This window comes from Agelaius tricolor, unplaced genomic scaffold (assembly GCF_023055355.1).
Source record: "Agelaius tricolor isolate 1412-34295 unplaced genomic scaffold, bAgeTri1.0.p SCAF_1, whole genome shotgun sequence".
Lineage (NCBI taxonomy): Eukaryota > Metazoa > Chordata > Aves > Passeriformes > Icteridae > Agelaius > Agelaius tricolor.
This window is the reverse complement of record NW_027269261.1, coordinates 56781400-56795617: the sequence shown is the minus strand read 5'-3', so window position 1 is coordinate 56795617 and position 14218 is coordinate 56781400. Positions and strand designations below refer to the sequence as shown.

Below are 14218 nucleotides of genomic sequence, written 5' to 3'. Positions count from 1 at the left end.
GTGCTTAAAAAGTTTTGAGCATGAATTGCAGCTTTCTTGTTTCAAATGAAAGGCACACATCTTAGAAAGCCAGGCTGGAATGGTTTGCTTTTCCCATGAAGGAGCTGCAAGGTCTGTTTTCTGACCTGCCTTGTGTCAAGCATGGACATGCAGCAGCAGTAGCTCTCCACCTGTTTAATACATCATAAAGTCTGTGTGGGAGCAAATCTGAATCACATTTAGCTAAGGTGGGCGTTTATAGTGGGAATATAATTCTATTATTTTAACTGTCTTTCTACTCTTTTTCTAAAGGGGCAGTCGAGTGCAGTTATAAGTCCGACCTAGGGGTCACCAGAAACATTGAGTCTTTATTGGCATGATTAGGAGCAGGTATAACTGGGATGAATATTTTTAATTTTTAAGAGCTTTTAAGAAGCTACTAATATTTGATTTATTTCTCAAGGTCTCTGAAATATGTAAAGAAAATGTGACACTAAAACACCAGGTTGCTGCTCTTCAAGAAGCTGTGAATGTCCATGAGATGGAGTCTAAAGCTAACAGAGAAACTATCATGAGACTGGTTTCAGAAGTGGCCAAGGAGCAGAAAAAGGCAGCAGGACACTACCAAGACATGGAAAAACTCAGTAAGGTACATAATTGCATGGCATGTATGCTTGTCTGATTTTCAAATGTTTTCAAATTAATTTTCAATAGAAATTGCATGAGAAAAAATTACGTTGATTAGGGTCTTTCCTAAAAAGGACATTTTTCTAAGGTTATTTTCAACTTTTTGAAAGTGAGATACGAAGATTAAACAATAACAATTTGTAAAATAGATCTGAGGTAGATTTGATGGCTTTCAATGCTGTTTGCAAATTTCTGTTTTTGCTGTCTTAGTGTTGTGCTTGCACACACATGTAAATAAATTAATGTGTATATTGTTTATATCTCAGGCACAAGTATGAAGTGGTGAAAAATGCTTTTTAAAATAATATTTATTTGATACTGCAAGTCTTCTGAGAATTTTTCGACTCAGTTTTACAAAAATTGTAATGAGAAATTAAAAGGAATTGATTGGACACTATTCTTTCTCTTAAAGCACTGGCAGGTTAAGTGTTTTGGCTTCCATACACCCTAGATTATCTTTTCACTGCATTATAAATTTGTATTTCATAACCATAGTCCAAAAGTTGTAGCAATAGAATGGCTTTCGCAGGAGAGCAAGAAGTTTCACTGTTGGGAAGCCTTAGAGGAAATCTGTGCAGCAGGAAGGATGGTCAGATGAGAAATGTAAGTTAAGTTGTAGGTCAGGTATTCCAAATTCACCTAGCTATGATTTGTGAAGGATGTGATTTAAGGATTGAATTGCTCCAGGAGCACTCCCCATTAAGAGTTCGTATATTTCAAAGGATGGATGAACAAAGTGCATTTCTGTAGAAATTTTCCTTATTGCTCTGCACTTTGGATGATGTCTGTGGAAAGGAAGCAGTTTAGTGAAGCCAGAATGAAGATTTCCTGCAGATGAAATAGAGCAGTTAAAGCTGATGGCCAGAACGTGAGAGAATAAGAAAGTCAGACTGCCAAATGCATAGCTGAGTTGTGTGTGATTGAGTTTGTAGGAATTTTTAACATAAAGACAACTTTGTGCAAGTGAGTTTTCCAAAGTAGTACAGCATTTTCCCCACCCCTGGCATTCCTCTTTTCCTGAAGAAGAGACACCCACCATCCACTTTGAAGGATCTAGTGTTCTGATCTGGTTGTAAGCAAAATACTTAGGAGATGAGAAATAGCTGGCAGCCTGCTCTGGAAAAGAAAGAATTTGTGCGTAAGATAAATGTAAGTACCGCAAGGGTAATAAATTTTTATTACTGCTGAAAATAGTTCTTACCAAGCTGTGTGCAATTTTCTAAGACTCAATGGAACAGAGAGAGAGCCTGCACCGAAAACTTATATGGGTCCTTTTTGTGAACATTTTGTTTTCATGCTTCACTTCAAACACAGGTGTGTGAGGAAGAACAGAGTGTAGTTTTCTCAGTAAACCAGAATCAGGAGATGTTTTAAATCAAGATCAGGACTCCATTTGTGGCTTGTTTTTCAAGTTTACTCTGACTCTGAAAACATTTACCAAGTTGAGCTGTTTTCTGAAAAATATTTTCCTATCGTTATTTTGCATGTGCCAAATACATAATTTATTTAACCAATTTTACAGAAATATCTTTCTAAATTATTAGCATTGCCTTTCAAAAGCATTGCCTTTGAAAAGCCCCATCTGCATAGAGGCTGCAGATTCCTCCAGTGCAATTTCAGTTTAGCAACTCAGATTTGCAGACACTGAGTAAATCTATTGAGGAGGTTTTGCGTTCACAAAATCATATGAAGAAGTTCAGTATTGAAAAAGAAAGCAAAAGACAAAAAATGCTTTGTGTCCTCACATGTGAAGTGTGGGATCCTCTGTTCCCTTGATGGGTGTGTGGCTTGGTTACAGGAGGGGCACCAGTGGCATAAGCCAGTCTGACTTCACCAAGTACCTCATGCAGCACAATTTAAGCACATGAAAGGAGCTGCATGTGCTGTGACATGTTCCCCTGTCAAGGTGAGAAGCAGAAATCCATCCTGCTCCTGTGCCAGAAGACTCATACTTGGCTGAGTGTTTCTGGGCTGGTTTTGGACTTAATTAATGGAATTGCCTGTAGCTGAATTTACCCAGCAAAGGCTGAGTACAAGTGACTCTTGCTTGTGTGTACCAGCAGCTCTCAGGGTCAAACATTTTGGCCATCTTCACTATTTCCCCCAATTTTCTCTTAAAATTCTTCCTGAGTGTATAGGGAGCATCACACTGTTCTGTCTGTCATCTCCACCAAGATTTGGCCATCACACTGTTCCCTGCCACCCCTCTGAATAATTGCCTGTTTTAATTGCCAGGTAGTTCTCCACTCCCATTCCTTAGGAATTCTATGAATTCCTTCTCTTGATCAGGTGCTTTTTTTTTTTTTTTAAATGTCCCAAGAGGAAGTAGCTGCCTCTATGCAAAAATTCTTACTGAATAAAATGAAAGCCAGTTAATTCCATTTTAAGGCTAATATATTTAAAATATTCTTTAGCATGTTTAATACTTGAGTATTTGTTGCAGTTAGCTGGGCTTCATTTGAGGAACATTAACAAGTGAACAATCATTTTATCTGTTCCCCTCTCAGTCTCCATGCATGACAATATCAAGCAGCAGAGAGTAAAAGCCAATAATTCCTGAAGCTAATAAAAGTAAAAAAACCCAAGCATTCAAGAAGCTGTTTTTTTCTAATCCATTACTTTTATTTATTTCTGGATATATTCTTCTATTTGTTTCTGAATTTCTCATGCTTCTGATAGAATGTTGCAAGATTTTGCTTCTGGAAATCTGTAAATATTGTGCATACCTTTATTATGGCTACATTCAATATCAAATTTGCATTTGATGAAAAACAACTTTTAAATCCTGCCCAGATTTCTAGACTGAGGATAAGAATACCCAAACTTTCTTTCTGTATTTCCAGAGAGTGATTACTGATTATGCTAATAATAATTAGAGAATTATAACATTCATTGAGAGTGTCTGTAGGTCTTCTAAAATGTCTTATTTACTCTAAGCAAGTTTCTTTTTAATATTTAATAAATTCCTCTATGGTATTTACCTAAGATATAGAAGAGGATGCATATATTCTTCCAGATTAATTTAAATACAGCATTGCCACAGATGAACCACAAGAACTAGTAAACCTTCTTGTTCTGTTTCACATTTTTGCTGATGGTTCAACCTGGAAATATTTGTGATTTCCCTCTGAAGTGTTATTTTAAACATTTGTTTTGCAAAGATGTGCACTGTGCAAAACCTTTAAAGAACATACTTGAAATGTATGCAAGCAATTTTAATTAATACAAATGTATCTGCATGTACTACTGATGCAAAATTAACCAAGAAAATACTCTACAGTATTCAATATTGGCTTATATTGTTATGTTAATGAACAAAATAGAGCTAAGTAGTTTCTAATCAATATAAACATATTAAAATAAAATCCATTTTATGAAAAGAGTTAATTAAAATATGAAAACCTTATTTAAGGACTTTGATTGCACTTGAGAAACATGGCTACATTTTGAATATACCAAAATACTTAGATTGTAGGAGAGACAGCCAAATGATTTTAGGTTTTTCTTGTCCCAACAGATAAATACAGGAATGAGTTTCTCAGAACCTGGATTTTTTTTGTTTGTTTGTTTTTGTTTTATAAGATGTCATTAAAAAAATATTAGAGGCAGGTTTCAGCAGGAATCACAGATATTTCCAGACAATAATTTGAGAAGAGAGGAGATAAGAGCAAACTAGCTTGCAATCCTTCTGGTATTAACAGTAGTAACTGGAGGTGCAGCTGGTATAAGAATTGATCTGGAAAATACCTGCATTCTTTTAATACCTTATTATTACTGCTAATGTAATCTGGGCTCTTTTTTGTATATGTATACATAGTTGAATTTAGTCTATTGAGAGCATGCTGCTGATTGGGGTGTCAGTATTAATAGAATCATGGAATTATTTGGGTTGGAAAGGACCTGTAAATTCATGGAGTCCAACTGTTAACCCAGCACTGCCAAACCTGCCACTAAACCATATCCCTAAGTATCCTGTATACAGTATCCTGTATCCTAATATCCTCTATATCCCTAAGTATATCTCCAGGGGTGGTGACTCCACCACTTACTTCCCTGGGCAGCCTGTTCCAGTGCTTCATAGCCCTTTTGATGAAGAATATTTTCCTAATATCCAATCTAAACCTCCCCTGGCCACGATTCAGGGCCATTTCCTATGTTTCTTAACTGGGAGAAGAAATTGACCCCCACCTGGCTCCAGCCTCCTTCCAGGCAGTTGTAGAGAGTGATAAGGTCTCCCTTGAGCCTCCTCCAGTTTAAACACCCCCAGCTCCTCCAGGTCCTCCTCATCAGACTTGTGCTTCAGACCTGTAACCAGCTCCATTGCCCTTCTCTGGACACCAGAGCACCTCAGTGTCCTTCCTGAACTTAGGGGCCCAAAAGAAAACACAGGGCTCAAGGTATGGCCTCACCAGTGCTGAGTGCAGGGGGACAATCCCTGCCCTGCTCCTGCTGGCCACACCATTGCTGATCCAGGCCAGGATGCCGTCGGCCTTCTTGGCCACCTGGCACAGCTGGGTCATGCTCAGCTGCTGCTGACCAGCACCCCCAGGTGCTTTTATGCCAGGCAGTTTCCTAGCCACTGTTTGGTGGCTTGTACTTCTTCATTTTAGACTTTGATCTTTTTAATGAACTATGTTTGTTTTCAGATGTTCACAATTTAACAAGATGGTGATTAGGTAAGCTCCCTCGTACTGGCAAACCATTTTAGCACTGCCTTTCTGAAAGGAAAAATACACACTGCTGAAAACTGTAATTGAAATAAATGACTCTTTATTCTTTGCTGTAATTACCATAATGTAGTTCTGAGCACAGGTGGGAATTTTCTATTAAGAGGACATGTCTAGAATAAAAAAGAGAAATTGGCAAGGAATCAGGCCAACATTTGTTTCTAAAACAATTCTAAAATTACTTCAGAAATGTGAAATAACAAATAATTTCCTAAATGACAGAGGTTGCTTTTATTTATGCTTTTGTATGTTTGCCTTTTCACTGCTATTAAAAATTTTAGTGGTTTTAGTATCGTATTTTTATATTTTATTTACTAAAAGTGCCCTGCAAACTCCTTTTTTTTTGCCATCTTCCCTGCTGATGTACAGAAATGCTCCCAGATTTAACTGCTTGATTGGCAGGTATACCATTAGTACAAATGACATGCTATGCTCTGCAGCAAGCACACACAGACCCTTGAGTAATCACCATATTCATAACTGCTCAGGAACAGTTCTCCAACTCCAGTGTGCACAACCTTAACTCATATCAGTCCACTTACTGAGCCTCTACTTATCACTGAGACCTCCAGGGGAATCCAGTCCCTCTCTGTAAATATTCCATCCTCTGTAGTAATTTTTTTCATGTGTGGAATAATATTCTTTCCCATTTGTTCTTCTCAATCAATAAATGCCCTGAGAAATGAAGACCTAGTCTTTGCTGTACTTTTAGTTGGTCTTGCTGCAAATATTTTTCCTGTATATGTATGTGTAAGCACTCTTAATATTGGTATTGTGGGGAAAGGAGAGACACACAATATTCTTTATGTTTAGATGGTTATTTTTCTTTATTTTTTCTGTCATAATTTGTTTTGGTGTCATGGGTCAGGATGCACAATTCTTTCTGTCTGGTCTGACCTGTTGGTCAATATTTATATACAAATGATATAGATACATATGTACTGGCTATACTTTATTCCTTCCCGACCAAGCCTTGGTTTGTCTGGTCCCTCACTTCTCATTTCTGTGAATAAATAATCTCAGGAATTTCTGTCACATAAACTTTTTGTGAGATAAACTGATCTCAGAGGTCACCTCTTATCACCGTGTTCAGGGATTGTGTCTCTGGTTTTGGTCAGCTCTGAATTGTCAGGCAGTTGGAGTTGATCATCACTGCAGGTCCCTTCCAACTGAAATATTCTGTTCTATCCCATCCTTTCCTCTCTCAGTTTTAGTACTTTGGCTTTATTTGTGATGCATCTTTTTCACTGCTTGTTTTTCAGGCCATATTGTCTGGATGGAAAAGTAAGATTTCAGTAGTTTTACAAAAAAAAATTGGTTTCATTCACCTGAAAATTTTATTTATGTATTCCTTTTTGCAAACGAATATAAGGGGTTAGTCTTTAGTGTGATTACAGCAGACTTAAGGTTTTCATCAATTTCAGTGGCAGTTCCCCTATGAGACCCTTATGTTGAGCAAGTATCAGGAATATGGGTCCTAGTTTCTCTGTCTGCAGTATCTGCTCCTGAGTTAATTTTTAATCAATTAATTCCTTAATTTGTGTGTTGTGGAGAGGGTTTATAACTGATTCTAAAAAAATCTTGTTTAATTTTTCATGCATTTTAGGATCTTGACAGGGCTATAATAAAGAGGCAGAGTTTAGAGATGGAGAACAGAAACCTCCAAGAGAAACTGACTGTTAACCAGAAAGCTTTGGACACCTCAAAGCAGGAGCTGCACAATCTGAAGAAATCTTCCAGCGAGTTGGATGCAAGCTTGAAGAGTAGCAGAGAAGAGGCCAGGACTGCTCAGAGCTCTTTAGAGGCTTTTAAAGAAGAAATTGCTGCCCTGCTCAGCTGTGGGTCTGCAATAGTTAAACCTTCTGAGAAGGCCATTTTGGAGAGGATCCAAGAAATAAATTGCAAAGAGAAGAATAAAGAAATAGTAAGTCAGCAACTACTGCACTTGCCCAATGTGTGTATTTATTCTGTTTGGGTTCTGTTTAATTTTATTCATCTGGTAGAGTGTTGGTTCTTTCTGCTTAGGTTTGGGAATTACAGAAAACTTTAATTTTGCTATTTATTTAAGTTAATAGGGGAAAAGCATCCATGTTTTACTAAACAGGAAGAGTTCAGAAATTAAGGTAATAATAGATTATGTTAAGAAGAAAAGACTTGGAGTGGTCTTTCAGTTGCAACATTGAAATTTGGTTTCTGTGCCAGCAGACATCAAAAGTGGCTATTTGGTTGCTATGATTTAGTAAAACCTGTGAACAAGTATGGATTTGCTTCTACAATGGTGACTTCAAGAACTGACTTCTTTCTCAAAGCAAATATAATTGATGAGTTGCCACAGGCAACTTCTTTCCCTCCAATCCTAAAAACCTGCACCTAAAAATAAAGATTCTTTTTACACTTACATCTAAACATTATTCAGCATCCAAAGAAGGCAAAAGGAAGTCTCTGGCTTGAGGCATTTGGGCTGGTGGTTTGCAAAGGTGTGTTTGAATGTGTAGATAGAGAAGGGACAGCTCAGGAGGAAGGTGAATCAGAATGCCAGGAAAAACCAACTTTAATATTCTTGCTAGATTTTGAAATTCTAACATCTCCTGCTAATGTGAGCAGCAAATGGTTTTGTATTCTGTCCAAGGCTGGAAATAGTTCTTGAAAATATTCTGTGAATTTTGGTGAGGTACTAAAAAAAAACAAACCAAAACAAAAACAACAACAAAAAACACAAAAAACCCCAAAACCAAAAACAAAACAAAAAAAAACCCACAAAAAAACCCCAACAAAAACCCATGCCATTGTCCTTCTTGCCTACCTGAGCACATTGTTGGCTCGGTTTCAGCCAGCTGTTCACCAGCAGCCACACACCCTTTTCCACCATGCAGCTTCCCAGCCACTCTGCCCAGCCTGCAGCAATGTTGTGACCCAAGGGCAGGACCTGGCACTTGGAACTGGCACTTTGCCTTGTTGAACTTCATACATTGGCATCAGCCCATTGATCCACCCTGCACAGATCCCTCTGCAGAGCCCTCCGACCCTCCTGCAGATCCATACTCTGACCCTGCTTTGTGTCACATGTAAAATGGTTGTCGTCTGAAATTATCTAGTAGCCACATTAAAACAAAAAGCAGGAAAGGGGTTTTTATTTTGCAGGTTGACTGATCAAGCTGCATTAGTCCTAGGAATGAGAAGTTGTAGAGGTCAGAACTGCAGGACCAAAAATGCAGCCTTTATAAAATGATGGATTAGGCATGGGTGGGTAACAAGGCTGAAACCTTATTTTAGGAAATACCTACCTTGTGGGTTGTTGTCGGGTTCGGCTGTCTGTCTCTGCCCCGACACGGGTAGGGTGGTTCTTGGGTGGCACGTGTTTCAAAGGACGAGTCTGGACTCTTCAGCTTTTCGGTCTTCAGATTGTTTATTGTTTCTTATCTACAAAATTTTCATTCTGCCCAACAGAGGTCTGATCTGCAAGGCAGCCAAGGGCACTCTGACCACCCACAGGGCGGTCATGTCTTTTTATACTAAAATCTACGTACATAATATTTACCTTTATTTTCCAATACTTTTCACCCATGTTAGCAAGTGCACCTTCACCATGAACCAATCCCCAAGTGCCAACATCACCACAGGAGATGGAAGACAAGAAGAAGAAAGAAGAAGGACGAGACACGCCCTGATCCCTCCATCTTGTCTCCATAACCCCCCTGTACCAAAAACCTTAAAGTTTATATTTCACCCTATGAATGTGTCTCTTTTTACACCTTTCACTCCAAAGTGATTCTCATGTCCTCAAACTGCTGTCACTTCTGTGGATGGATCAAAATCAAGCCACCAAACACTCCTGGCAACATTCCAGGATTTCCGAGCCCCCCAAGGGTTCTCTCGGTAACTCTGCTCATCCGGAGTGATGTGCTGAGTTCCCACAGGTTGTCCCTAAGCCAAGGATGAAAGTTACACCATGATGCCCCAGGATCATAAAATGACAGCTTCTACTCTGCTTCTGTGGTATAGTCCTTCACTTCCTCATGTTTATGGATCTTTGAAGCCTCTAAAACCCCCTCTGTAGCCTGATAAAGGGGCTCTAGGTTCCCTAGCAGTAGTGCATCTGAACAAATTCTTGTTCCTGTTGGCTGATGTGAAATGCAAAACAGCATAAAATATGTTTGTGGGTTCTTGCAGATTTATTATTGTTTAGTGTTGTCTACTGCACAAGCATCAGTAATTTCTCAGTGGTTTTAGGCAAGTTGGGGGCAAACTATTTAATTGCAGTTTGAGTTGGAAACCTTTCAGTGCCATTAAAATGAATGAGAGCTCTGTGTACTTACTGTTAATTTTATTAACAGGAACCAACAAGATGTTTAAAATTAAGAGGCTGCTTGGAGATTAGTGTCTGAACACTGAGTTTCAAATGCACTATATTTAACTATGTAACCAAATAATTATATGACATTAAGAAGAATACAGAGGGAAACAAGCAACTTGGTGTATAGAACTGCCTTTCAGTATTTGGCAGTAGTGTAAACAGATGCTTTAAAGTATTTAATTTATAAATAGTTTACAATTTAATATCCATTGCATTATATGCAGGTGTTGTAAAGTTAATAATGAAGAATTAGAAATTTTTCAAAATTGTTCTAATTGCTTGTTTTGAGATTTTTTCCTTTTATCCTAGGGCTCTGGCTAGATTACAGAAATTATTATTACTAATATTTTTAAAAGCACAATCTTTTGAACACTGCTTAACAGTTACCAGTTGGGAAACACTCCTCCGAGACTTAATTATCCATACCTACATTCTCCCCTACATGCTGCATGTATTTTCTAAATAACTTATATGCTTTTTCTAATCAACTCCTCATTGGAATAGTGATTTCTTTGGCCTATTTCAAGGAATGATAGCTGACTACCAGGTATTGCTGCTGCGCCCACATCTTTGGAAACTTTGTGTCTGAATTACTTTGTATTGATTTTTTAATACAAAGTAATTGTATTTGATTCATCTTATTTATAGTATCTGCTGTTCATTTTTGGGTGTCTCCACTTCTACAATTTTTGCTGGTGGTTACAGATTTTTCTTTTTGACTTTTTAAAGGCATATATTTTAAAGATAGATATTTTGCCCTATTTTTAATAATTTGGTGATTTATCTTTCATATCCTTTTAGCATTTCCCACCTAACCCCATATGCTTTGTTGTTTTGCTTGCTCCCTAGATGGTATCTCAGCTTGAAACACAATTAGCTAAATTGACTAAAGCTTTGGAAAATCAGACCAGATTGTACCATGAAGCCCTGGAGAGGAGCAGGAAAGCTGAAAAATGTTCTGAGAATTTCCACGATCAACTGAAGCACTTGGAAGAGGAATTATTAAATGGAGACCTGATGCAAGATGGTTTGAAGCTTGAGAAACAAAAAGTAGTTGCACACATTATTTACTTTTGAATGGAAGTCACTAAAGGCAGAGGCACAGCTCATTGTATTACTTTGGTCTACTGGAGCAGTGCAAGTAATGTGAAATAGCAAAGTCAGGTGTAGGGAGTAATAATACCTTTTCTTTGACCAACAATTGGAAGATGTAGCTAAGCCTTTGAGTTCATTACTGTGAAACAAAACAAACAAACCCGACTCCCGCCCCCCCAAAAAAAACCTAACAAACCCACCAAGCAAAAAAAACCCCAAAACTAAACTAAACCCCAAAACCAGTTTAAAAGAAGTCCCTGTCAATACCCCATCAGAAGTCCTTCAATTATTCTTTGATCTCAAAATTTCTCTCATCTTTATATCTTTCTCTAAAACATAATATGGTCTGCAATCTCTCAAGATCTTATCTTGTGTCTTTGATTATTTTATATTATTAGGCAATTATGACTATTAGGGTTTTTTGTCTAATTCTATGAATGAACACACTGTTAGCCTATAACTCATTCACATACCAAAGAGTTTGAAAAATGACATAGTACCTGGAAAGCCAAACACTACAGCTATGAAAAGCAAAGTTGCAGCATGTTGCCAGGCCAGGATTAGTGCTTAGAGGAATCAACAGTTTTGTGCTATTTGTTTTGTCTTAGACTATGATAAAATAACTTTTTTGAATGAGGCATCCATCACATTGGGAGAAAACTAGAAAAAGGAGCTGTTCCTTCCACTCTGCTTTGTGAATAACATGTGGCCCTAGATTCTTAAATTATTCTCTACAATTTGCTGCAATGATTTTTTTGCAGTTTTTTTCCTGTCAATGAGTAACTGCAGTGCTTGTCTCTGCTGCTGCTGTTTTTAATTATTTGAATCAGAAATATCATGAAACAAAAAGGTATTCTTGGTAATGAACAAATGGTGAAACTGTTTTGTTGGTATTTTGGTTTTTTTTTCTTTTTATTTATTTTGTTCTGTGCAAAGATAATGGTTTACACCAGAAGTAAGAAGAGACAAAGGAAAACAGTTCTTAGTAAGGAAGGTTTTGGATTTTGCAAGAGAAGCTCATTGAGAGCAAGAGACTAAAGCAATTTTTAAAGGGCAGGATGAAAGAAGGAAAAATTGGATTAAATGCTATTAGATAGCTGTATGTGTTCGCATCAGTAAACCAGATGGAGATGCAATTAAAATAACTTTAAAAGCAATTTGTAAACCAGTAAATTATCTCTTGCTGCTTCAAAGAAGGGCTGAAGGCTGATGCAGGTGTTAACCTGCATCTCCTCAGACTACATCTTACGTCATTCATGGCACCACTGGTTCCAGTTCCCTCTGTTTGGAAGCTGACAGTATGGGGCAATCCCAGCACTTGCAGCATTAGTTAGGACACAGCTGCCCATTCTGACTTCTCCCTGCCCATGCACAGCCATGTAAAACAACAGAGCTCCAGACAGGAACTGGAGTCAGAAGCAGGAACCTGCCTGTTGCTGCAGAGAAGCAAAGCCCAATTTTTCTTGCTAAGAAGATAAATACAGTAGATCTAGGGATTTATGGACAAAGTAAGTGTTGACTAAGAAAAGGACATATGGAGAATTTGCAGTTGTGTCAGGAGTGTGCCCAGTTACACCCTTTCAGTGTATTATTTCTTGTGGTGTACTTGTACATATTGTTGGCTGACACTATAGTGGAGATTGCTTTTAAATTGTACTTCACGACTTTCAATGAAATTTTATTATTCTTCTGCCCACTTTCCCACATCTCAGTATCTGAAATTTCTGGAGCAACTTAATGAGAAGATGAAGCTGGACAGTCTAGCAGCAGAGGTTGGATTTGATATGGCCATGGATGTGATTCTGGCCCGGGTAGAGCAGTTGGTGAAACTGGAAGGGGATGCAGTGGTTGAGAACAAGACTGTGGCATACAGCCTCAGAAGGAAGGTATGCAAAAAGACATACCATTCAAAGATAAACATATGGCTGTGTTTCTGTAGTGGCTTGCTAGAGGCAGCAGACTGCAAGGAATTTCAAAGATATCCATGATGTAAAAAGACAATAGTGAATGTTTGCAAACTGTGCAAAAAGACTGCATATTGAAATAACTAAACCAACCCGTCAGTTGAATGTGGTACTGCTTTTCACAGCTTCTTAGGAAAAAAACAATGAAGGGATGTTTATATCTGTATATTTTACTACTTTTTAGTATGCATTTATAGTTCTGTAAACAACTGCCAGTAATATTTAAATCTAAAGGGATCTGCCAAGGAGGGAGGCACATTACACAAACTTCTCTAGAAACTGGTAGGGTCTTGGTTGTACTTCACCAAGAATTGCAACATTTCCAACAAGAACTGTTCCTTCATGCAGTTGTTCCTACAGGAACAAAGCTGTTCAAATTTGGTCAAACAACCCTCTGTCATCCTGTTATGACATAGGGAAATCTTTTGGGTTCAGGCATGTCAGACTGGTATAGAGCTGTGAATTGGGTCTGTTTGAGGTTTAAAACAATAGAGAAGCACAATGAATTTGTAATACAAGGAGTATCAAGTTAGGGTATATATGTTGATACTTCTTCACAAAGTTTTCAAGAGAGGAAAAGGAGTTCAGGTTATAAATGCAACATGAGGATTAAATTTGCAATTATGTAGTACCACAGTCTCTCACATTTATTTTTTCAAATGCCCTTGTATTTGGGAATCAAGTTGAAGGCTCAGAAAGAAAAGCTTGAAAGCAGAGAGCTGCACATGAACCTTCTGCGGCAGAAAATAACCCAGCTGGAAGAAGAGAAGCAAGTAAGGGCTGCCTTAGCTGTGGAAAGGGATGAGGCCAATCTCGCTGTCAGAAAGTTACATAAGATGATAGAGAGGCTACAGAAGCAGCTTGATCTGGCAAGGGAAACAAATACTGATCTCAAAGCCAAGCTGTCTGAAACCAGTGAACTTAAGGTGAGTTAAAAGATTACATTTGTACTTCCATCCATTTTTCTATTCCATTTGGATACAGCTGGACTTAATTTAAAATAAATGTGTTCATGGAGAACTGTTCAAATCTAGGTGGCAAAAACAAATATAATACTACAATATTTTACAATTTGTCTTGATATGCTAAGTAGCATCTGCAAAGCACAATGTAAATTTTTGGGCTTTTTTTACCAGCAAAACATTTGACAACTCTTTTTAGTACTCTTTCTCCAGGAAAGAGTGTGAACCTTCACTGTGGATTTTCTTTTCTGTCCAGATACCTCTCTTCACAAAACCTGTGGAGAATTAACTGTCTTTGAAGGAAAAATCTTTTTGTTAATTGTGTTGAAATAGGCCTGTCTCCTTAAATAACTTTTCAGTTCACATGTACATGTGATGATTTAATGAAGAACCCAAAAGAAACCACACTAAAGTGCTTATTTGTGATCACTCCTGATATTTTTACTGTTT

The 14218-nt window shown here is 37.8% G+C and overlaps 1 protein-coding gene across 2 annotated transcripts in view; it reads left to right on the top strand.

Annotated features, from left to right (window-relative positions):
* Window positions 1–14218, top strand: part of ARMT1 (acidic residue methyltransferase 1) — a 47707-nt gene that overhangs the window by 28217 nt on the left and 5272 nt on the right. For both annotated transcript variants that reach the window (XM_071435536.1, XM_071435522.1), the window contains 5 exons: window positions 443–628; window positions 7000–7317; window positions 10597–10797; window positions 12555–12728; window positions 13490–13732. In XM_071435536.1, coding sequence (XP_071291637.1) covers window positions 443–628; window positions 7000–7317; window positions 10597–10797; window positions 12555–12728; window positions 13490–13732 — 1122 coding nt within the window. The remainder of the gene's footprint in view (window positions 1–442; window positions 629–6999; window positions 7318–10596; window positions 10798–12554; window positions 12729–13489; window positions 13733–14218) is intronic.